Here is a 25,430-nt window from a genome sequence, read left to right on the forward strand (position 1 = left end):
ACTTGCGTGCAGTGTTCGCCATTACTCATTAAAATCCAATTTTACTCCTTCCAATTTCTTTAAGCAGTAAAAATATTCCTTAAAATTTTAGGTATTGGTTTTTTAATAGAGCTGTTTCTCTGTTTCTATTGAAAAAATACCCTTAAAATTTTGTAGGGAAGTGAAATTATTTTTTCGGATAACGCTGCTTACGTATTATCCGTGTAAGGGAGTAAACTGATAATTATGGTACCAGCAATAATGATAATGGTAATTATAGCAGCCTCTTTTATTGTGGGAAAATCGAAATGTCTTAATTTGTCTCGTATTTGGTACGTAAGTTAGCCGTTGTCTCACGTTGGCAAATCTTTGCTTCCCTTTGCCATTTTTTTGGTTATAATAAGAAGCAACTTATGGAGTAAGTAAACTTTGCCGAATGATACTCATAAATCACCAACGAAAAAGGCACATACAAGGTAAAATAATAATATTCTCCGTGTACATATTTGTAGGAAATGCTTTTTTTGTGGGAATTTCTGAGAATTAGCAACTCCACTTCGAATTTTGTTTTGGTTTTTTTCTTGGCAACTTTACTTCACTTTGACTATTTTTCTTGGCGAAGGCTCGTAAGAAACCTGGTTTCTCGTATTTTATGGATATGTATCTAAAATGCTGATACTTTTTTTACCTGAATACTTTTCGCGGCCCGGATATAACACACCTTGAGGGGAGAAACAAACTCCTAGCTCTCTCGGTTACGGTTACAGCAACGAAATTCCTAACAATTCGAATACGAAACGCACTTTTATGCGTTAGTAAGTGATTGGCGCAGTGGGGAAAAAAAGCAAAAACAAGAATTGCGCTAGAACAGTACCTTTAGCACAGTGTTTCCCAAAGTGGGCAATATCACCTCCTGGTGAGCCATGGAATGGTCTGGGGGGGGGGGGGCGATAGAAGCTACGGATGTAGCATAGGATCCTATGGGTTTACTTGAGTTGGGGGGCGATGAGAGAAAAAAATTCTGGAGAAGGGGGGCGAGATGGGATGAAAAGTTTGGGAAACTATGCTTTAGCATCATAAACGAGGGTGGGAGACGCAAACAAAGGAAGAAGATCTCACCAAGGGGTTGGTGTGCTGACCCTTCGGTTGAGGAATTCCTGCGGAAGAAACGTGATCTGAATTGGTTGTTGCCACATGTTTCTTTGCGTCTAGCACCGGCGCTTATCATTCTACAGGTACCGTTCCGAAGCCATTTAATATTTTTACTGCGCTGGTTATGTCACACTCTGCTTAAAACTGAATGTTACAGTTTGAATTTTTCGAAATTTTGTTATTGTAACTATAATGTTACTGTACCGTTATTGTAACTGCCTCATCACTCTGAATGTGAAGAGTGCGTTTAACTCTGTTAGATTGTCATAAGAAGTCTTGGATAAGGAGTCTTGTCATAAGACCGATTGGAATAAGAAGTCTAATGAACAAATACGAAGTGCCAATACCACTAGCTAACATGGTAATGGATTTCTTAAATGAAAGAAGTATATTCGCAGGAGCTTCGGGAGAAGTTAAATGCTATAATATAGGCGTGCCGCAGGGCTCACCTTTAGGCCCTATACTTTGGCTTATATTAATCAACGACCTATTGGAAATGCACTTGGATGAGCACGAACAAATTCAGGCATTTGCCGATGATGTCATAATTTTACTTAGGTCGACGAACTACAGCATCTTCGAACAACTACCCACTTCAATATCAGATAGAGTACACACTTGGTGCCAGACCCATGGATTAACTCTTAGCTTTGATAAATGTAAATACGCAATATTCAAACAAGGCCAGGAAGTGAGACGTTATCCTCCCATAAGACTAATGGGAAATAGTATCCCCCATGTCAATAAGATAAATTACTTGGGTGTCTTGCTGTCACATAATATGAACTTCACAGACCATCTAGATATGAAATTAGATAAAGTGAATGGTTATATTCAAAAGCTAAGAAGAATTGTTAAGGCCACGTGGGGCTTATCACCAATAGTGGTGAAAGAGATATACATTACTTGCGTGGAAAAGATGGTGCTCTATGGAGGAGAAGTGTGGTTCAAGGAACTACAATACTTGGAATCAAAACTTGAACAGATACAGTGAACAGCATTGTTGATCGTCACTAAATGTTATGACAGTGTTTCAGGTCATGCTCTACAGGTTCTTCCGGCTGCGTGCCCCTTTTCTACAAAGCAAGAAGCATACACAAGATGTTCACCTTGTTTAAACTTAGAATGCCCATTCAAATAGGAACGAGAAAAATACAGGCCAACGAGGTTCAAGAAGAAGATCAGGATTTTGACGAACCATGGAAAATGACAATCCTCAACTACGGCAGAGAGGAAATAGACACTAACAGATACTCAGCATACACAGATGGATCAAAGACAGACTTTGGGATTGGCCTGGCCTATATCATATTTGAAGGAGAGAACATTTTATATCAAGATAAAATAAAATTGTCAGATAATACTTCAGTTTTTATGGCAGAATTGCTTGCAATAAAGCTGACAATTGAAAAAACAATTGAGCTAGGATTATCTCAAATTGACATCTACAGCGACTCGATGTCAGCCTTAGAAAAATTGAAATCATTAAAGAAGACAGATAATATAATAAAAAATATTAGACAACTGCAAGAAAAGATCAGAATAAGATTACATTGGGTAAAAGCCCATGTAGGCAACCCTCGCAATGAACTTGCAGACAGACTGGCTAAAGAAAGTACAACGAGGACTACCATCGATATTCACTGTAAATATTCAAAGTTCCAGATTCGAACTTTATTAAATCGCGACAACATGATCCAGTGGCAAAACCTATGGGACAACTCTACGAAAGGTCGTGCTACATATTACTTATACCCGAAGGTAAGCTGTAGCAGGATTAAAGGCAACTTTTATGTTAACCAGATACTTACCGAACACGGCGCTTTTGGTTATTATCAAGGGTGGAGACACCAGAAAGATGACTCTTGTGTATTTTGTGGTGAAAGGTGTGCAAGAAGAAGACATTACCTGTACGATTGCTGTTACTGGAAAAGTGAAAGAGAGACAATCATACCTCCGGGTAAAAGAAATCTCCACATATTAACTCTTTTAAGAAACAAGGAAATATATGAATTTTACATAGGAGTCATCAGAAAATCAATGGAGATATATCTCGAATATTGGTAGGGAATAGTGAAGGGGAAAAAAAAAAAGGGAGGAGAGAACTTTTCCTAGCTATATTGCGAATAATGTGTGAATACTGAATTTTGTTACATTTTGACTAAAGTTTTATATTTTTAAGTTATCCCATGAGATTATGGGCATATTTTTCGTATTTATTTTTGCAGAGTGAAGTTGTTGTTTTGCATAGTGGATAATCTTTCTTTTCTTTATAAAACCCCAAAAGATGAGGGGATTATTATTATTTTTATGTATTTATTTTTCCTCGCGAAGAGGCTGTTTGCTTTGATGGTGTTTTTGTAACCGTATAGAGTCTCGTGTGATCTTTTGTATCTTTAATATTGTTTCCGGCGATTTGTTAATAGGAAGCTCCGGTCCGGAATTATGATCTATGTATATTTTGTCGAAGCCCTGATTTCCATGTTCCCCCATCCTTTGTTATTTATTTTTATTTATTTACTTGCTTTGTTTGTTGTTGTGCAATTTATTTTGATATAATTTTACTTTTATTCGTTGTTTTTTTGATATAGAGTTGAAGTAAACGGAAAGTGGGGGGGGGGTATTTATATATATATATTTTAGATATCTCTGAGAAAATTGGACTCTTTGTGCTGAGAGGGATTGATTGAAATATTGAACTTCAGGACCCGCTGTATGCCTCTAGGGGCGGGACAGCAATATACATGATTGATTATTGTAACTGTAACCACGAGACAGCTATATTTTTGTATCTTTCCCTCATTCTAGAGCACATACTCTGCAGCACCCTACGTCTCGAATTTTACTAGCATTCGTTGATTTCTGCGGCCTCTAGGGCTCGTACATAGGTAACAAAGTCATTTTATGACCACTCTCGTGGTATGTGTACTGATGATTTTCTACCTGCTCCTAACTAGATCATGGCCCGCCACTCTGTCTCAATGAAGAAATTTTAGCAGGTGGTCGAAGAAGTCCTGGACCTATGCTGGAAACTGGGCGTGTATGTGTGGTGAACCTCATGTGAAGTTTGTTTCTGTGTAATGCTTGTTATGTGCAGTGCTGCCGTCTACTATGTTTTTCTAACTATGAGTGAAGTGTAATGATTGACTAATTGCGCCGTTGTAGGTCTGTTGCTCTCTGTGGCGAGAATTTTTAATGGGGAGATCTCTGCTTGCGCGCCTCGAAGTTGGGAACCACAGAAAGCAAACTTCAGCCTACCAGCGATGTGGCGGATGATTTTCTACCGGATCACCTTTCATAGGCCGGAGGTTGTGCACCCCTTTTACATTTGTGTTTTCTTTTTTTTCCATAGGACCCTGTGATTCATCATCCGTCACATGACTTCTCTTTTTTTACTTTCATTCATTCGCTCACCATATTCAATTGAAGAAATTGGTACTCGAGTTAATAATGTGTGACCTCTTCTTTTTGCAGGCAAACCGGCAAACTTCTTGAAATTCTTCGATAGCTTCACATTTGCTGGTATAGCCAATGGTTCCGTAGGTATGGATACCATCTTTTTCATTGCGTAAGTACTTATTAGATTGAGATCAAATCCTATTATACGGGGTTGTAACTAAACTCATGATCAGAATCGTAAAGTATATACATGTTAGATCTCACCAAAACAAATAACTTCCGCCATAAAATGGGGGGGGGGTTTCGGAAAGCAAGCGGTGAGCCGCGGGGGGGGGGGCACCTGCGTGGCGAAAACGAAGAACACAGTAGAAACGAATAATGAAGGGAAGAGACCAGACCAGACCAGAATTGAACTTTGAGCCGATTCCCAGCCCGCGGGGGCCAACTGCCGGCATAAAAACTGGCCAAGAAGGCCTGTGAAGAAGAAAATGTGCACATGTTTATAGATATGTGTTTGCATGAATGTGTAGTGTATGTAAAAAGAACTGTTCAAATTGGTTAAAAGTCATGATCTGGCTATACGCAGGCAAATGCCATCACAGTTCACAGAAGCAGGTCACACAATCTGCAGCTAGCAACATCTATTCCAAGTGGAATGGGAAAAAAAACATCACATGGGAGTCGTGACGCAAAAACCCCAGCAATAACATCAAAAATGCAATACAGGTAACAAAGTTATGTTTCAACTCAGTGCATCAGAAATTAATGGGGATTTACTATTGACAAATTTTATGTAAGCAAAAGAAGGGAAGAGAACCTTTATTATCGAAAACTTTACAACAAATGCCTAAATGAGCTACCAACAGCTACAATATAGGTCTCACATCGGCGACGGATAGCAGCTGAATTACGAGTTCTGCGGGAAAAAAGCGACGTTTCATCCGCTCCAGAGAAAGTGACCTCTCGCGGCTGGCCGCTTGCTTTCCGACCCCACAGTGTATGGAGAAAGTTGTTTGTTTTGGCGAGTTCTATCTCCCCTTACAGTTCTGATCAGTATTTGTCTCAAACATTCAGTACGCATCAAAATTCAATTTCCACTCCTCCAAATTTCGTTGAGGAATAAAAGTACTTGTTTAAACTTTAGGGTTTTTTTTCTAAAAGTTATTTCTCTGTTTTTAGATGGCAAACATACCTCTTCTTTCTTACAAAACCACCCTTTAAAATGAGAAAAGTAAGATTACTCTTCAAAATTAATTTTTCGGATAACACTGGTTCTGACCATCAGTTTAGTTACATCCTGAACATTTTACTTGTAGCTGCGTACGAGGTACAGATGCCAGACATTTTCCTTGTTAATACATCTCGCTATATACCGGTAAACATTTCTTAAAAAACATTAACTTCAGCAGCAGATAGTAAACCTTTCGCAGTTTTTCCTGACCTACAAAAAATAGACATATTTTAGAAAAAAAAATTCGTTTAAAGATAACATTTAATTTATATTTAAAGCACATTATTACAATTAAAAAGTTGCAAATAAGCTAAAAACCTTCCCTCGTGAAGATTCAGCTAGTATATACCCGAAATGACTTCCGCGCACGGGGTCATAAACCATCTGTATTTATCGCATTGTGTGGATTGATACTTTCTTTTGCAGCATTATCGCGCAGGGCAGTCTAAATGCACGGGCTCACCCAGGCACTGTTACTGCGAAACAGACTTTAGATCACAGTTTCCCAACCTTTTTTTGCCCCATTGCCCCCTTCTTCAGAAATGTTTTTCTCCCATCGCCCCCAACGCAATCAGACCCATAGAATCCTATGTTATGCCCGTAGCTTCTACAGCCCTCCCCTGGAACATTCAATCGCCCCCAGCGGGCGTTAACGCCCACGGTGCGAATCACTGCTTTAGATGATCTTACACTGCAACCAGGGCCGTAGCTAGCCATTCCTGTGCTTTTTTTGCGAGAATTTGAATTTAGGCCCATCTTCCAAAGGGCCCTGTGCGGGTGCACCTGCCGAGTTACAGCCCTGACAGCAACTACCATCAATTGTGTCCAACGTGTAGGTGATGGAGAGCGGCTCAGTGCATTGCTCGGCCCGTTTGCCCACTATGCTGGAAAGATGTCCTTGTTTTTATGAACCGGAATGATAATCACTTTTAGGATCGTAATGTCCAAATGCCGGAATTTCCGCGTTCTTGCAATGGAAAGTGGGTTTTGGGAAAACTTGGGTTAAATTTTTTCTTCCCAAAAACTGAAACTTATAAAAGTCGACTCCCCCTTTCCCTCCAAATTAAAGTGTTCCAGACTCTGCCACGAAGCTCGGCTGGAAGAGATCTCGGCAACGGGATAAGTCCAGTGGCAAAGTTCTGGCGTTCATATTCATTCATTCCCCCTTTCCCGATATAGGAACGGATTCGTCTTACAATGTTTCTGGGGTAAGGGTGTGAACATAGTGCGTCCGTATTTCAGATTCTGGAAACACGCGTCATCTCCGATTGGTTGAAAACCCGAATTTCAGGTTTAGAAAAGTTTAAATTCGGGTTTTTGCATAAATCGGATACAGCGTGGGTTTCCCGAATCTGAAATACGACGCACTATGTTCACACCCTTATAGAGGAGGAGGGGGGGGGGGCTGCAATTTGAGAATAAATAAAAGTTGGTACCAGAACCAGCGGCTGGGGTTCTCGTGTATATTAAGGAATTTCACTGTTTACTACACTGGTGCTTTGAAAAACAAAAAAAAAAAAAAATTGTCAGACGTAATTCTAAATATAGTTGCAAATATTCGCGACAGATGGCGTTAAACAAAATATTTAAACAAATACCCCTAGCAACAACAGGGTTTAGAAACAAACTAAATTCGCAGAAAGCCGTGGAAATGAAATCTGAAAATATCCTAATTTCGTTTTTTAGACTGCAGTGTGCTGTGTATTAACAAACTCCGTAACTGCTTTCTTCGAAATTCTTAGTGAAATCAATGCTGACCATCTCTGCTGAGACGTGTTGTCAATCGGGAATTCTTTGAAATTTGATTTGAGGCACCATGCTAATGCTGAAAATGGTGGATATTTTTAAAACACGTGTATGTGTGGTAAATGCGATATATCCAGTTATTATACATAATAACCGGTTGTTATGCATAATCAACGACAATTTTAGTAAATTTCATAAATTTTCCTACATTTATCACTTTTACTGGCAATTATGCATAGTACCCAAGCGTCGTGTGTAAATTTAATGAGCACTGAAAATAATCACTTTTAAATGCGATTTTGCATAATGCCCAAGCGTCGCATCGTTGGCAAACATGATAAATCGTACTATGTGATATGTATTATACAATGATAATTCATGCATGTATTTTATCATTACATCGGGTTACGATCGTGTTATTTGTTATCATTATATCGTTGTCCGATTATATTCATCGCACATACTAGATTAATAGGTGATAAATTTCAAATATTTATCAAATTTATCAACGACGCTTAAGTATTATGCATATTCGCCGGTACAAGTGATAAATTTATCAACCTTAACAAGATGATTGGTAAGTATGCATAATAACCGGTTATTAGTGTTAGCACCAGAGAAAAACGACACAGAGTCGCCACCAGAGAGCGTTTTGATGGAGTACTGGGAGAAAGAGGGACTTAGAGAGTGAAGCGGTAGGTCGGTCCAAGAGAGGCCGCAGAAAAAGTGATTGCGATTTAAACATAAGGTTTTGAATATTCAAAAGTTTAAAGAAAAAAAGTATATACGTATGTAGAATATAGTAAATAGATTATCAAGTTAAACTTGTGCTGTGCATCCAGAGGAAAATTATTTAGCGTGAACTTGTGTTTCTATGTGTGTGACGTATAACATTGTGACGAGCAATAAGATAGACATAGACATAACGTTATGTATAGTAACCGATTTATCATATTTACCGTAACGTATATATTTCAGTTTATTCCAGACTGTGGCGCCGTTTATTGCAAGAATGTGTTAGTAATTTCAAAATTATCCTTGAATTATTTTTATGTCTGAAATTTATTGTTCTCCCAAGCACAATGAATTTCTATCTGTTTCCGTTCTCGCATAATGGCATGAGCTAAACAAGAAATAAATTTGTGGCCTAAAGGTTCCGTTGGAAAAACTGTTTGCCATCACGTGTACTATCACTACCCTAGACTCTCATTTTAGCGGTAGAGTTCTGGTACACACATCTCATAAATAAACAATGCATTATGCTTTAACAGGTATTTTAAATTGTAGTTCTTCGTATTTCCCAAAGAGCTGAAAACACTTTTCAAACACTATCAAGGCAGAAAGATTCCTTACGAATAAACCTATTTGTTCTTTCTCATTAGTGGAATCACTATAAGCTACAGCAGGTGGCGCTTCGCATCTGGTAAGGACAAAATAAGACTCAAACCATTCACTTTACTCATTCAACGGTACTTCAGGTAAGTGCAGAAAAGTTTTGATGAGTCAGTTCATCCTTATTTAAAGTGCGATCTTCCCTTCTTGTGTATTGAAAAGCTCATGCAATTTTGTTTGTACATCATTTCTAGAATGTCAGCTGCGCAGCTCCTAGTCATAGCGGTATTTCTGCTGTTCCCGTTAATCGGTTCGGGACCTTTATGGAGAGCTTACTTGCACGAACCCATCACGAACTGCCAGGATAGATGGTGGCTCAATATATTGTACATAGAGAATTTCTGGAGCTCTAAAGTAGTCGTAAGTACAAACTAGTGTTTATGCTCCATATCGATCTTCACGTCATACCACGCATTTTTTTAAACATTTTTAATGAGAGCTTTTTTCCCACTTTCTTTCTTTCTAACCGAGCACAACTCCGGTAGGTTAACTTTGCATAAGCGTGCTCAGCGCCAACTTGGAGACTTTTCTTCACGCAAAAATTGGCAACCCTGATAACCGAAACAAGGTTTTGCTAGTTTTGCAACCCTTTATCAAACCATATTAATTAACCGCATATTTTGTAAATACTATTTTTTTATGTGTAATTTCCCCGTAGTTTTCCGCATTTCCCGCATATTTCGATAGATTATTGCACATCACTGCATATAAGATAAAGATGAGAGAGGGTTCTCTTAGGTGCATTCGAGGCCACTTTTGCCCACCTGCTATATACTGAATATTATTTTGCAAAGGAATCCCTGCTTCCAATTAACAGGCATTGCAGACCAACTGATTTCACCTTATCGGCACGAGGGGTACATGGAATACATAAGATTAAGAAATCCTTTGTTAAGGGTTCTGCGGGAAGAAAGCAGAGATTATAGAATCAAAATATAGTGAGTGGTTATCTCATAGTAATTTGGTTCTTTCAAATCAGAAGTTCTTTCGAGTAACCATTGGCCAAATTCATGTTTGATGAATGGTTACTCGAAAAAACGTTACCCTAGAGCAGTAATTCCTAAATGGTTTTGGTGTCAGAGTGCAATGGGATCAGTCCAAGGTGCAGCGAGATAGTTCAGGGGTGAAAAGCAAACTGAACGGTTCAAGAGGTATGCCGATTCTCAATCGGCGTGACACGCGGTTTGGAATACCGCCGTAGAAAAAAAAAAAAATCTCGATATTGAGAAGGGGGTGCCGTGAGCTGTGAAAAAAGTCTAATCTCATGCCTGAAAATGAGAAGCTTTGAAATCTTTGTCCTAAAGCAGCAGGTCTCAACCTTTCCTAACGCACGGAGAGTGTATAATTTCAGTGCATTTTAGTGCATAATTTCTATGGCGGACCCCGGTTTGACTCGAGGAGACGCCTTCAGTATATAATTAATATGGCGGAATCCTTTAGATCTCTTTTTTAATGTATTTATCAAATTTACTGATTGATTTTATTTTCTTCGAACGGCTGCGGGGCTCCTAGGAAGTACACAAGCATATTGATCCAAGGGCTCTGCGGAGCACCGGTTGAGAACCACTGTCCTAGAGCATAAATGTTCAACCGGGGGCCCTGCGGGCCAAATGTGGTTCTCGGAATCATCTGATGTGGCTAGTAGCCTCAAACATACTTTTGCGAAAATGGACTGAGTGGCACACATTTTCAGATCATTGAAGTGACCCGCGGTGTAGTTCCACATCACTTGAAGGGTATCTGGCATATTACCAGATCACTTAAGTGGTCCGCGGCACATTTTCAGATCACTTAAGTGACCTACTACTAACAATAATAAACCACACACGCACCTAATCCATATTCCTCTGAGGAACTTCTCACGAATCGGTGCTATTGGAATGTGTGCATCCGTGTTGTGAACTTGACGTAAAATTTGTGTCTGTGTAATGCTTGTTGCGATCTATTTTTTGAATTGTACCGTTGTAGGCCTGTTACGCTCTGTAGGGAGACAGCCGAGGAAAACGGCTTGCATTTGCACCTCGGAGTTGGGAACCACAGAAAACCAACTTCAGTCGACCACCGCTTAAGTGACCTACGATGGCAGTTACAACTTACTGTTATCACTTGAGTGACCTGTGACATATTCCCAGATCACTTCAGTTGCCGCGGTACATTTCGAGGTCAAGTGGCCTGTGGCACATTTCCAAACCATTTAAGTGACCCGCGACATATTAACAGATCAACCCGCGGCATACTTACGGATTACTTAATTTAGCGCGTCCCGTCTGAAATCAATGAATTCCAAAAAAAACAAGTCTTCAAATCAATGAAGTGACTTGCGCTTTCCTAAAAGTTAAACACCTTTTTGTCTTAAGGTCGCTACAAACTCTTCTGACGTGACATGGAGTAGTGTGTGTGTGTGTGACATGTATCAGAGTATTGTGTAAGTACCTTTAGAGCCAACTCCTGTTATGGTGACACATTTATATATAGTATAGTTATAGTATACATAACACGTAGTATACTTATTTTATGTGACTCATGGTTTGAATTTTCCATTAAAATTTCCTGACCTGTCATTTCTAATTACAGTGCCTCTATCACACATGGGTTCTGGCAGTCATCATGCAGCTGACGGTCCTCTCAATTTTTCTAATGTATCTTCTCAGATGGTAATGACCGTGGATTTTTGATTTGAGAAATTGAACTGAATCTCTCTCTCTCTCTCTCTCCTTATGAATGGATAGCATGTAAAAAATCGTGTTTTTGTTTCCCACAGGTCCGCAAAAGCTGGATTTTTCTTAGTCGTGCTTCTAACATTGGCAGGAGTCATAGGGGTTGCAGCCATGACCATTGCTCACGAACTACCTGGTGGTTTGGCCTTTTATATGCTGGACATAAGGTAATTATTTGAATTCAGTGAAACAGAATTCACTGGATTTCACGCATCTTATATATAAATGTGAGAAAGTCTGTGTGTGTGTGTTCTTTATACAAATCTACAGTTTTAGGCCAATCGTCGCCAGATTTTGCATATATACCAAACAGGACCGGGATTGAACCGTAGGCTACTTTAAAAGTTCGTCAGAGCTGGGCAAATGCCCGAAATGGGCGAGAAACTGTCGGGCAACAATGGTTTTGGGGCCTCAACAATCACTTTCGGAACGTTTACTTTGGTTACCGTGGAAATCACGGTAACCAAATCAACTAACCACGGTTTTGCTGACTTTTCCTGACAAGGGAATGGAGGGGGTCAAAAATGGCTGGAAATCTGCTTACGTAATACTTGAATGGCCCCTATCTCAGTTATCACTGAAGAAATGCCATTCACTTTAAAGCGATTACAGTTCTCGATTCGTTTAACTTTTGCCATGACAATCAACAAAGCGCGAGGCCAGTCGTTAGCAGTGGCAGGTATCAACCTACTTGAGCCCTATTTTTCACACGGACAGCTTTACGTCGCCTTTTCGCGTGTTGGTAATTCCAAAAATTTGTACATCTACACAACAGATGGGAAAACAAAAAATATTGTGTATCTACAAGCGACTGCCTGCAGTTTTTAATTAAAATATTTAAAAACAAAAGTAATTTTTTCTTACTTGGTGCAGTTTTTTTTTTTGATTAAGAAATAATTAATAAGCTATACATGTATAAATTTTTTACGTGGCGGGCAACGTCACCGGGTATCAGCTAGTCTAAAATAATTTTACAGTTGATTTTAATTGTCTTTCATTTCGTCATTTCCAGGACTGGACCCTTGACATGGAGGCGAATCTACACTCTTGCGTACGACCACTTCGGGCCATTTTGCATTGGTATCATGACTGGATATTACTTGGGCATCAAAAAAGATACGTTGAACATAAGCAGGGTAGGTATTTTGGTGAACTCTTCTACCAATCATTTTCCAAAATGATCTCCACCGGCCCTAGTCGCATCCGTCGATCTTCGTGGCCACCCATGATCTAAATAATAGAGCCCAGAAGTCGCTAAAAATGACAATAGGCAGAAACAAAAAGGCACTAAAATGCCTAAAGTAGACTTTAAGAAAAAGGCAGTTACAACTAATGGAGAAAAAACGGGGAGAGAAAAGTAAAAGTTACGATATTAAAGGTCCGAAAACTGACTAAAAATTTACCACACTCCCTTAATCTTACTGTTTCAATGACAGATTATAATAATTAGTGTAGCAATGGAAATGAAGTATAGAAAATACTTAGAAATGTAGGAAAATAGTAAAAATTAAATTCCATACCGATGAAAATGGTACAAGAAATTTATAATTCGGAATTAATTCATAATCACAAGCCTGAAGATTATCTCTAGACGGGGGGGGGGGGGATCAGTCGATCCGGCTTTAGTAAAAGTTGGGACCACGAAAATAAGTCGTACTAAGCGGGGGAAAACGTACAGTGGGAACCTTATAAGCGTGATCAAGTACGTACAATGTCACGAGGCAGAATTTGCGAAGCCGCGCCATATAGCGGCAATTGTCGCACCCGCAAACGGCCACGACAGATACTGTGCTCCAAATGTAAATTATCTTGTAAAGGCGCCCCCGGATCTGGGTCCCCTCCTTAGCTTGCTCGGTTTGGGGGCTGCAGGTTCCTCTGGACGATGGTGGTTGGCGTGCCCGGGCCTCACGGCCTGGAGCACCAATCGTATAGATCGAGTGCTGAGGGTGCCGTGTTCTCAGCATCCGTGCCTTCCGACACGGCACACTTGGTTCTCTCTAGCGTGGCCCAACCAATTGGGGTAATGCGCTTATATCCCTCATGAAGCAGAGTCTGGGTTATGTCTGGCACTACAGTACATACAATGACACCGTAAGAAAACCGGCCAGATGTCTATGGAAAATCATTCAAGTAGAAAACAGTGCTTCTCGTCATTCTGAAAATTTCAGCGTTAGAGATTGGTACAATATAATATGAAAAATGTATGTATCGAACGAAGTGAACATGTATGCCCGGTCAAAACTTTTACATGCCCTGGGCATGTCGGGCAATTTGTCTAGCCCTGTTTCTTTCATTCAAAACAAACATAATAAACACTAAAAATACATTAAAATGGCCATCAAAGTTTTTTTTAATGTGTTTTCAATAATTTTGATTCATGGAAGCAGAGGAAACCATACAGAACACATTTAATTTATTTCAAAACCCAATGAGGCTGTCTGACGGCTTACAAATAGCCTTTCTCAAGCATTGTGAAGAAGAAAGACAAGAGTTTGTACATGCATGTGCAATGCATGAGTGTGTGTGTAGACTGTCGAGTAAACAAAAATCAAGTCTACGTTATGTCCAAAGTATAAATGCAGTATATGCTCCGAAAGATCACAATTAGGGGAAAAAATTACACAAAACGTGTAATATATAGAGACAACACATATTAGATACAGAGGTAGCACGTACGGATATAAGAATGAGTACAATAAATATACTAGTGGCAAAGTAGTAGAATACAAAGTAGTACAATAGAAATAGAAATGCACAAAATAAATATACATTTCTCTCTCTTCCACTTTATCTTTTTTCCTATTTATTTATTTATTTGTTTTCTTTATGATTCTTTTTTTCCGGAAAACATTTCTAACAAAAACTATATTAATTGAATACATAGTTCTATTTATAAGATCAGTAGAGTGTTTAGTCAGTATGAAATACCCTTTTTGGTCTACTGCATATGGTCTTCTGCAATGGGCCGTAATCCACTATCTCATTGAGATGGCCATATCCGGAGTTCTGTAGTTTGTCATAGTGAGGTGTAGATAGTTCCTTGATGAAGTCCAGTATAAGGGTCTGTATACCCAGGTCTTTCCTGATGTCAGCTTCACGTATAAATTTAGGTGCCCTCACAAGAGACCTTAGAATCTTGTTTTGCTGAGATTGTATGTTGCATGTTGCTATGACTTACGTAGGCCCAGACCGGGGCTGCATATGTCATAATTGATCGAAGTATAGATTTATATAGTATGACTTTATTCTTTAAGAGGAGACGAGCTTGAGGAAATGTCATTTTGGAGAGCATGTCTACGGCTTAGGTGGCATTGCTCCTGACATACTCAATCTGCGGACCAAAAGTCATTGGCCGGTCCAGAATACAGCCTAGGTATTTTACTTTTCCCACTGGTTCCTCGGCCGTGCCACTGATGTAGATGGAAGCGTTTCCTGGGTCGGTTTTTCTCGTGAACCAAATAAATCGGCACTTGTTGTGGTTCAGTTCAATGGCGTTGTTGCCACACCAATCCTCAACATCCTCGAAGATTTCTTGAAGATTTTCACGGCATATTTTAGCCTTCCTATGGCTAAGTGAGTATGATGGCATCGTCCGCAAAAAGTACTATGTGTCCTACCTGAGGAGCAGGAATGTCATTAATTTAAAGAGCTGCGGGCCTAAACTGGAACTGAGGTTCTCACTAGGTGCACGTTTGATAATGCTTTCCCATTTTTTGACTCTGAAAGTTCTTTCTGAAAGATAGCTATGGAAGAATAATATAAAATGCTACGGGAAGCCCATGTCGATAAGTTTGAGGAGTAGTAGTATTTTTAGTCTTGTCGAACGCTTTACTTATGTCAAGCATGCTACACAGACGTAATCTTTGTAGTTAAACGAGCTAGTTATGAATTCCGTCATTCTATACAGTTGGCCCTCGGCGGAAGCCCTGTTGCTCAGGTCGGATGATATGTTGATTGAGGTAGTTAACAAACCGTGGTATATATATATATATATATATATATATATACGGTACCGTATATATATTATATATACGGCACCGTATATATAATATATTATATATACTACCGTATATATATTATATATATTATATATACGGTAAAATAATTTAGGGATGCTAGAGAGATAACTTAAGGCTGATGGGCCTAAAGTTTTTGCAATGAAAGGATCAGTATCCATTTTATGAATTTGTTTTATAATAGACAGCTTCCAGATGCGAGGCAAATAGTTGATTCAGAGCTTGCTGTTGAAGAGATTTGTGAGAGTAGAGATGATTGGAGGTAAGTTTCTAATAACATAATTGGAGATTCCGCCATGCTCAGGGGCTTTCTTAGTTTTGAGTTTATTAGTAATTGTCTTAACCTCGTCCGAGGTGGTTAGCTCGGCTTCACTATATGCACATAGAACCGGTCTCAGAAAATCCTCCGATGTTCAAGCTCGATGATAGATGGTTGATTGGAGTTCGGTGTGAACTACTACTCGTAGTTGTTGGCCAGTACTTCGGCTATTTCATTTTCGCAGAAGACAAATTCATTCCTTTGGTTTTTGATCTTGCCCCCTTTGATCTTGCAGTTCTTCCAGGCCCTCCAAAGTGACCCATCTGCTGCTGTGGCGATTTCTATAGAGTTGGAAAATCGTTCGTTGACGTAGGCTAAGGTTCTCTTTTCGTATTTCGTTCTCCAGTCTGTCAAGAGCTACTTTGTCCATTCGCCTCCTGTGATATTGCCACATTTTCCTGATCTTGTTTCGCAGCTATTGGGAGATGCCATATTTTTTTTGTTAGTTGCAAGAACTTTCCTTGTCGATTTTTCAATTGCATCTTTAAGATGTGATCTCAGAGAGTCCTTGTTCGACAGTATCAAGTGTAAGTTGGTCGACAGTTAGTTCTTCTTCGGTGCTGAGAATTTCACAATATTTAGAACAGTTAGTTACTAATTTATAAGGAATGTCTCTTCGGGTCTTAGAATATCTATGGTGAACACTAGTAGATTATGCGGCATGCCCACGATCAATGAGCTTGTATCGCAAAAGCGACAGAGCCTGGGCGTGCTCGGTTCTATACTATACTAGTAGATTATGTGTAGAATTTAGCGCTGGCATTGAACCGAAATAAATGTGATATGGAAAGTTTTTAGAAATTGGTATCTCAAGTACATCAAGACTGCCTCTTCCTCCAGGGAAGTTAGTAGGAATATCGGTGGAGTGTGTTAGACAACAACCTAATATCATTACCGATATTTTACTATATTCGATTACTGTATAAATGATTAAAACTTATCAAAATAATCAATTAATATGTAAATTATTAAGAAATTATTTTCTCAGATAAAAGAAATGATGGAGAAATAGAAGAAAAATATACGGTCAAAATCTATGCATGTAAAATTAGAAAATGATATTTAAAGTCCACGATAGATGTCACTAAAAAACGAAACTGTCTTATTTTGACATGCACAAAATCGAAACTTAAACTGCTTCTAAACATATTAATATTTATTAATCAATATATTTATATTTTATATTTATTATTAATATTTATTTCAACAAAATAAGATAAAAATAAACTAACCGATATGTGACTGCAACAAATTTCGCTATAATTCAGCTGACAACAATAAATTGTATTGAAATAATAACCTACAATAAAAAATTTTCTAAAGAACGTCATAGAATATTCCTATAATATACATCAATTCAAAAATGAAGTTGCTAGCATTTCTTTTGTGGTTACAGGCATCAAAACACATTGATCGCTCTTTCAATTTCTTAACCGAATTGCACGTAACTTTTACATATGCTTACTTAAATAAAGTTTGAGAAATTTCGACATACCCTTCTACCGTAACATACAATGATAAAAATTTCCAATGCTATCCAAAAAAAAAAAAAAAAAAAAGAAAAATTGAAGAATAATTTCACTTTTCTACTAAATTATAAGGGACATTTTTGTGGAAAGAGGGATTTTTTGTTATTAGTGAGAAATAACTCTATAAAAAAAATTACTTAAAATTTAGGAGGATTTGGTGAATGGTATTTTCATTCCTCAATGAAGTTTGGGGGAGAAAATTCGGATTTTGTCACGTGAATCACGCATCTGGGTGCGTATTGGCGAACACTGGACAGGACAATCGAGCTGTCAACGGGAACACGAAAATTCAAAACCTTCCATTTTTTATGACAATCGACCAAACACCCTTAATTGTTTCGTATTAAGAAGGTTGGAGATTTTAAACATAAAAAAAATTCTCAAGAAACTCCAAATGCTAAAAATATATAAGTTTTACAGAATAAGGTGTCTGAAATTCACGAATAAACATGAAATTATATCGAAATAGGCATTTACGGAAAAAAATATTTTTGCAAAAAATAAGTTTGAAAATAAGGAAGAAAAGTATTTGACAATTTGCTTGACCTTCCGGGCTCTATAAATAATGTGTCCACTGGTACAGTTTCAATTGTATGGGAGAGAAAACATTTAATTCGTTAATATTGGTATGGTGCTTTTGCCATGAAGCAGGGGTGGTTCCTGGAAGGTGCTCCTCCCTTGAAAATTTGAAATCATTAACTTTACTCTTCAAATTGATTTGATGCAAAATTAATATAATTTAATCACTGTTAATTGAATTTGATAAAATTATAAATTAAATATATGTTTATATGTTTTCGGAAGCACTGATGTAAAAAAAAATGTCTCTTAAAATGCGGGTGATATATATATAGTCATTCTATATTTTTTTAACTACCAAGGTTCCGTGACACATTCCATCCCACGCCGGTAAGAGAGAGAGATAGCTTTGGTAGAGTTATGGAAACATAGGGAAGGCAGAGAAAAGATGGTTGTTATAAACAGGTTACTATGCTTTCTCTGGCTGAGTGGTAAAAAAATCATCCACGGATATACTGGTGCATCCATCTAACTTCGAATTATTGAATTAGAATAGAATTTAATAAAAAAATATGTTATATATTAATATTTATAAATTATATATATATTTTTTTAAAAATCAGAATGCACTCAAAAAACGATTGTCGATGGCAATTGCTAAACCTAACTGATGGTTTTAAACGTCGTTAAGGTATTGGTTAGGCTTAACAGCAAAAATTATTGACGTTAATGATGCGCGCTGATAGACCATTATTATTTTTGTACTGCATAAAATGTATATATAACCGAGAAAAACAATTTTGTAAAGGAAAATACTAGATTATCCGTATCCAGGGCCCGATTTTGACTTCAGTTGGCTTTGGGGGGAAGAAATTAGAGGGGGTCCCTCTGCAACTGAGGTGAAAGATATTTGGTTAGTCAGTGAATGTATGTTTAAATTTTAGGATCCCAAAATCATGAGGGACATGGCAAATACCTCACTTGCTCATATGAAAAAATCACCCCCTTCCCATGCCCGCATCGTAAAGTAATTTTGAAAAATCATCTTCAGGGGTCGTGACACTTCTTAAACAAAGAGCTTTTCTGGATATAAATTCTAAGGTGAACTATGGAAAGAAAAGTTTTTTGTCTCCAACCGAGAGAATCGAACCCAGCCTTTTTTCATCCGGGCAAGAATACTAGCCAATATACCACAAGTGCACAATAATTTCTTCTTATGATAACACGCACGGTAACGTGAGGCGCTGATTTTTACTCATACTACCCTTTCATAACTCAGTGAGAAAGCCCTCCGCCCATTTGCGAAGATGAAATTTCTCTGTGCCGTTGAAGAAATTTTCATCCGAGAGTATCATACCAGTTTTAATTATTTGAAATGTCTTTGGTTCCCTGAAGTGTGGCCTCCGCAGTTATTAATGCAAGTCCATTATTGCCTTTAAAGATCGACAGAGTCTGTGTGGGCTGGTGAAGATCACCCTGAACAATGATTAACGCAATGTACGCACAAGTACACACACATTCTGCCTATACTCACAACCGTCATTTGGGAGGGTGGTGCTGTCGAACAACCACATTTTCATCAATTTCAGGGCTATTTTAATCAATTTTACTGCTTTCATTTGTTCAGAATTTTCATCTATTCTAGAAGGAAAAAAAAATCTTTCGTTTATTCTGTTTATTCGGAATTTTCTTCAATTCTAGAATTTTTAATTTTTATCATTGAATTTTCATTCTGGAGTTATTTCTTTCATTTATTCTGTTTATTATGAATGTTCATCAGTTCTGGAATTTTGGATTTTCTCCCCTACTTTAAGTATTTCATTCATTCATTCTAAATTTACGTCCGGTCTGGAAATATTTCTTTGATTTATTCTGAATTGTCATTGGTGCTCGGATTTTATATCTGTTAATTATTTTTCTAACTTTTGATTCATTGATTCTGAATTTACATTATTTTCTAGACAATTTCATTCATTAGGTCACAATTTTAATTGGTATTGAAGTTATTCCTTTTATGAATTTAAAAATGTTTTCAGTAAGAACATTTAATTGAATTTTTTCCGTTAATTCAAATTTCATTCTATCTATATTAAGCATTTTCGACATGCCGATTTCTTCTTTCACACAGAATGTATAAAATCTGAGTTAAAGGAGCCCCGAAATTATCAAGATCCCTTTGGCCTCGCTACTATTTTTGTACCGGGCTCCGCGTTTGGTAATGTCAGCCTTGTCTATACCATGTGAAACAGTAATATATGATGAACATATTTTTTAAAAACATTTGTAACTCATGCCACAAAAGGCAACAGTATTTATAGTGTAACTGCATGAATATAGAAAAGTTGTTTTATGGTTTTATTCATCTGTGACTGTGATATCGAACGTGTGCATTCATTTTCTTTTACCTCTGCAGAAGGTGAGCTCTTTCATCTGGTGCGTGTCGATATGCTGTTCAACGGCCGTGATGTTCGGATTGTACGAGTACAGGAACGGTGCCAAAATCGAGCTATCCCTAGCAACATTATACGCTGTCACCCACCGTAACATCTGGGCACTTGGAATAGCGTGGTTGGTCATCGCCTGCGCAACAAATCACGCAGGTATAGAAATATAGCTAGCTATCTACCATTATTGAACTGTTTTAGAAGCAATACTCACGCACTGAAATGATAGGATTGGGGGTAGTGTTTCCATAAAGTGTGTGTCGCGGCTCTTAGGGACAGTCACCAAACCTCGTCAAGTGAGTCGCGGTGAGCTACATTGATGTTTATTTGTTCAGTGCTTTGAAATGACACTTTTTTTAGACTGTTCTGCGGAGCCGTGGATGAATGTTATCCCGGCAAAGGGAACCACGGGTGGCAACAGTTTGAGAACACTGTAATGGTGTCGTATAAAGGGAGTTGGGGCACGATCTTAGCTTCCCATGCTTTCCTGCAGTAGAAATCTCCTTTCTTTAGGGAACATTTAATTTTTCCTGTTGATTTTAGGCACTCAATTTATCTCTCTCAAATACTATAGATATTTTTATACAGTTTAACGTGAGCATTCAGGATTTTAATTGTTGGTTTTTTTCCCCTGAATTTTAGCTTCAACAACATGCGACTTTTCCAAAAGTCCTAAAAATTCACCCATATTTTGTGCCATAAAATTTTTTAAAATAATTTTAATGAAAAATCCTCGTGTCAAAACAATGTAATACCATAGTTTTCTGAGACACACACAAAGTTTCAAGACATTTGAATGAGTGGTGTTCGGAACACAATGTTATGCTCATTTAACAAGAAACATTCTTTTCTGAAACGAGCATTTTAGTAGAAAGCATTAGCATGCATAATGCCTAACAGCAGTTTATGTTAAAATATTAAAAATATTTCTCGTACAAAAACTTGAACCCAATTAGAGGCAGAAAATTTCATAGTATTGGAAAATTGAAAAATCTGAGAACGTGTCCCCCCTTAACCTGTTTATAATCACGGGCGAACTATCTCGTCCAAACGCAATTGGAAGAAATTCATTCCTGTTTTCTTTACCTCTTTCCTTATAATCGTGAAATTTCATTGCAGTCCTATATTCACTGAAGTTTTTTCCCCTCCCAGATCTTTCTACTCCTCTTTAACGATTCCCCTCTCATACATGATGTACAGGGTGTTTCAAAAAGAACCATCCGATTTAAAAAAAAATCATAACTATTCAGCTTTTAATACGTTTTGATCGAATAATGTATAGGTAGAAAGAGGGAAATCTCGAATTTCACGCAGTTGCCAACAGATAGCACTAACACTCTTCCTTCGACCACCATTCCAGTGTTTGTCAAGGTTGGCTTTTCCCACAGTTAGAAACCGATTCGGATGACTCCATTTTCCAGCAGGACGGGGCACCACCACACTGGAGCTTGGACGTTCGATAATTTTTGAACAATCGCATTCCTAAACGATGGATCGGCCCTACGGGACCCGACGATTCAGTTAAATATCACTGGCCCCCAAGATCGCCGGACCTCACAATGTTAGATTTCTTCTTGTGGGGGTTTATTGAAGACTACGTTTATGTGCCTCCCCTTCCAGCTAGATTAGTCGAACTGAAGATACGTATAACAAGCAGCCGTGGAAGCAGGGGATGCGAACATGCTCGCAAAAGTTTGGGACGAATTTGACTATCGTATAGACATATGCCGTGCATCCTAAGGTGGACACATCGAGCGCCTTTAATTTGGTTTGTAATACAAAACTTTGATTAGCCATGTAATATAAAATCAATCTTAAGTGCCTACGTTCAATATTTTTCATAATATACGCATTTCAACTCTGGTGATTCATTTTGAACACCCTGTATTTCTCTCAGACATAATATTTCTACTACATATATGTGAGAGAGAAAGAGAACACGTAGGGGATGATGAGGTCGGAAGTCAAATGCACTGTAGGCCTACTCTCTTATCTACTGTATTGTTTCCCTTCCCCGTATTTCTTTTTTCTTTCTTTATTCACTCATTTCTTCTTTTTCCTTTTTTTAACGTGTGAACAAGACTACCATACTTTATGAAATGTGAAAAATTTTGTAATTTCTCTACGATTTGTTCTAAGTTGAGATGACCGTAATCTGAAATCATTACTGCTAAGGCACCTTTAATTCTGTGCAGACACATCGTCTTCCATCTAAGAGCGGAAAAACTAGTTTTCGGTTCAAAGTGATGTCTTATCGTCGAAAAAGAAAAAAAAGGTGGCATAGGGATCAGCTATAGGCTGTAGCGATGATAATACTGACGTCACAACTCACACAAATATGGTCGATAAGCCAACATGGAGTTCCCAGGAGATGTAATTGCTGGCTGTGGATTGTCTGCATTGAATACGTAACCAAATGTTTACCGTATGGCAATTTTCATGAATGCCAAAACCTTTCAACAGATAGAATTTTAAAAATAAAATACTTTAGAACAGGTTGCGTGACTTTTGGATCATCCTGTACTACGACGCAAACTAGAGCTGTAAATGCACCTCGTGTTAGGGTAAAGAAGCCTAAAAAGAAACGTGCAGTTTCATCATTTTTCAGTGTAATTGATCATGAAGCTTTTATTTTATTTTTTTAAATTTAGAATTTCATCAAAAATGTAATATTTTTTAGTATTAGACGAGATAAAACTCTCTCACCTTTTTATTTACACACTGCACTTTATTATGTCAAGAGCTTGATACTCGTCATCCTCTGCAACTTAGCATCTATTGATCTTTAATATCATCCTCGTATTAGCATTAATGGTTGTGTTTAAGAAACCAAATCTCACCATGACGTATTTAGTTCTGTAATACATAAAGAAACTAGGATGATGAAGAAGACACGAGCTCAAACGCTCAGTACTTCGCATCCAACGAGCAACAGCAACCTCATTAGTTGCTAATTAGTTGCTAATTGTTGTGAATTGTTTTGCAGGAGCAGTAAAGACCGTCATGGAGTCGAGGATTTTCCTACCTTTGGATAGACTTTGCTACTTCACATTTCTGATCCATATACCAATCATGTATTATCACAGCGGATCCATTAGAGAGCGATGGTTCATGGGACACTTCGAGTTGGTAAGATCACTCTACTAACCGATCACTATACTGAGAATATAATAATTTCTATTTAATTTTCTTGACTACACACTACTCCAAGTAAAGCGCAATAGTGCAATATTTTACCATCGACTTTTTCTATCTTCAAAAATCCCAGTATATTCATTATTTATTTGCGGTAAATTTTTTATACCTAGTAACTTTTTTCCACGAGTTGTAGAGTCTATTTCGAGAAGGGTTCTGAGTAGCATGATAGGTAAACTTTTGCTAACTTTTACAGTCTAAATCAGGGGTCTTCAATCTTCCAGACATTGTGGGTTGAATTCGAACATCCCATGATGCGCTTTCTACTACTTCACTACACACCAACTTCGGCCATATTGTTATGATGCAATTTACTTCCATTAACGAGTAAGGTTGGAAATGAAAGTGCCATCTACCTGGGGTCACCTCAAGTTCGTTAGAGAAAATATCTTGTTATCTATATTCTTCTTTCGTTTAGAACATAGTCTCCCAAACTTTTTGTTCCATCGCCCCCTTCATCAGAAATTTTTTCCTCTCATCGTCCCCCAACTCAAGTAAACCCATAGGATCCTATGTTAAATCAGTAGGTTCTATCGCCCCCTTGGACCATTCCATCGCCCCCTGGTGGGCGATATTGCCCACTTTGGGAAACACTGGTTTAGAACATAGCCCCCCCCCCCGTTTTTTGTCCCACACGCACGCCCCATCTTCAGAAGTTTTTTTTCTCCCATCGCCCCCCAACGCAATCTAACCCATAAGATCCCATGTTAAACCCGTAGCTTCTACCGCCTCCCTGAAACATTCCATCGCCCCCCCCCCCAGGGGACGTTAACGCCCACGTTGGGAATTACTGGTTTAGAATCTGTATTTTTTTTTTCATTAATTCGGAAATTATTTCTGTTTCTAATTCTAAAATTACAGTGAAACCTCGCTACAACGATACTCGACATAACGATGAATTCCTCTAAAACGATATTTTTTTACGCCTTGTTTAGGATTGTCTACAGCACAATGTTAAATTGCTCCCAGTACAACGGTATACTCCTCCATATCCATCTTTCTATCCCTGTGTAACGATATTTTTAAAGATATTTTGAAACTATTAAAACAATATTTTTTAAAATTTCTCTCAAAACCGTCTTGAATTAAATTTTAACTTCTTCGCTTGTTTTCATTCTTTCAAGGGCGTCTAATAACATCGGTGTTTTGCATCACATGATCACCGAAAGTATTGTTGAAGTTTTTGAATTGGCATTTTCTGTGTAAGACACACAAGTACACTACAATAAACTCCTTTACAGGGGCAATATATGTAAATAATTCTTATTAACCAACCAATCAATTATAGGTTTTCACGGTGAATAAATACTGTGAAGCACATTTTCTGATGCCGCTAAGAAAAAAAAAAAAATAAGAAAGAATGTCAACAATGGCATAAATTCAATGACACGGGATTATAGTGTCATCTAGAAGAGTTGATCCACTTTGTCCAAGAATATTTAGAAGATACCAACGAATAAGGCAAATACACAAAAAAATAATTAAAAGTCCTAATGCATTTCAACACCAATGGGTGCCGTCTTCAGAGGAAAAAATTTTAACCACTAGTTTCGCTGACCGAGTTTCCCATTTGGGTTGAATAACAAATCTTCACGCTCGGTTGCTCAGCGGAAGAAGTACGTCTGTTCACTTCAAACGTCGTGGTCAGAATGAAACTGTGAGCCTGCGTGAGATACTAATGCAGCGTCCTGATTGGACCTTTGCGGAATAGTGCTATCCGATTGGTCCATTCGAATTTTCTTGTAATTCCCGCTCAAAATGAATTTAAGCCATGGTGTTGCGATCGGGGGTG

At 38.1% G+C, this 25,430-nt stretch overlaps 1 protein-coding gene across 1 annotated transcript in view; it reads left to right on the plus strand.

The window, feature by feature from the left end:
* Positions 1-25,430, plus strand: part of LOC149084170 (nose resistant to fluoxetine protein 6-like) — an 82,191-nt gene that overhangs the window by 42,656 nt on the left and 14,105 nt on the right. The window contains exons 7-14 of the mRNA XM_089234516.1: positions 4,606-4,699; positions 8,890-8,985; positions 9,094-9,259; positions 11,474-11,553; positions 11,661-11,783; positions 12,629-12,752; positions 20,413-20,599; positions 23,430-23,572. Of these exons, the coding sequence (XP_089090642.1) occupies positions 4,606-4,699; positions 8,890-8,985; positions 9,094-9,259; positions 11,474-11,553; positions 11,661-11,783; positions 12,629-12,752; positions 20,413-20,599; positions 23,430-23,572 (1,013 nt within the window). The remainder of the gene's footprint in view (positions 1-4,605; positions 4,700-8,889; positions 8,986-9,093; positions 9,260-11,473; positions 11,554-11,660; positions 11,784-12,628; positions 12,753-20,412; positions 20,600-23,429; positions 23,573-25,430) is intronic.

This window comes from Pholcus phalangioides, unplaced genomic scaffold (assembly GCF_987345545.1).
Source record: "Pholcus phalangioides strain wild (caught in Gottingen) unplaced genomic scaffold, Ppha-v1.0 ptg000008l_1, whole genome shotgun sequence".
NCBI lineage: Eukaryota > Metazoa > Arthropoda > Arachnida > Araneae > Pholcidae > Pholcus > Pholcus phalangioides.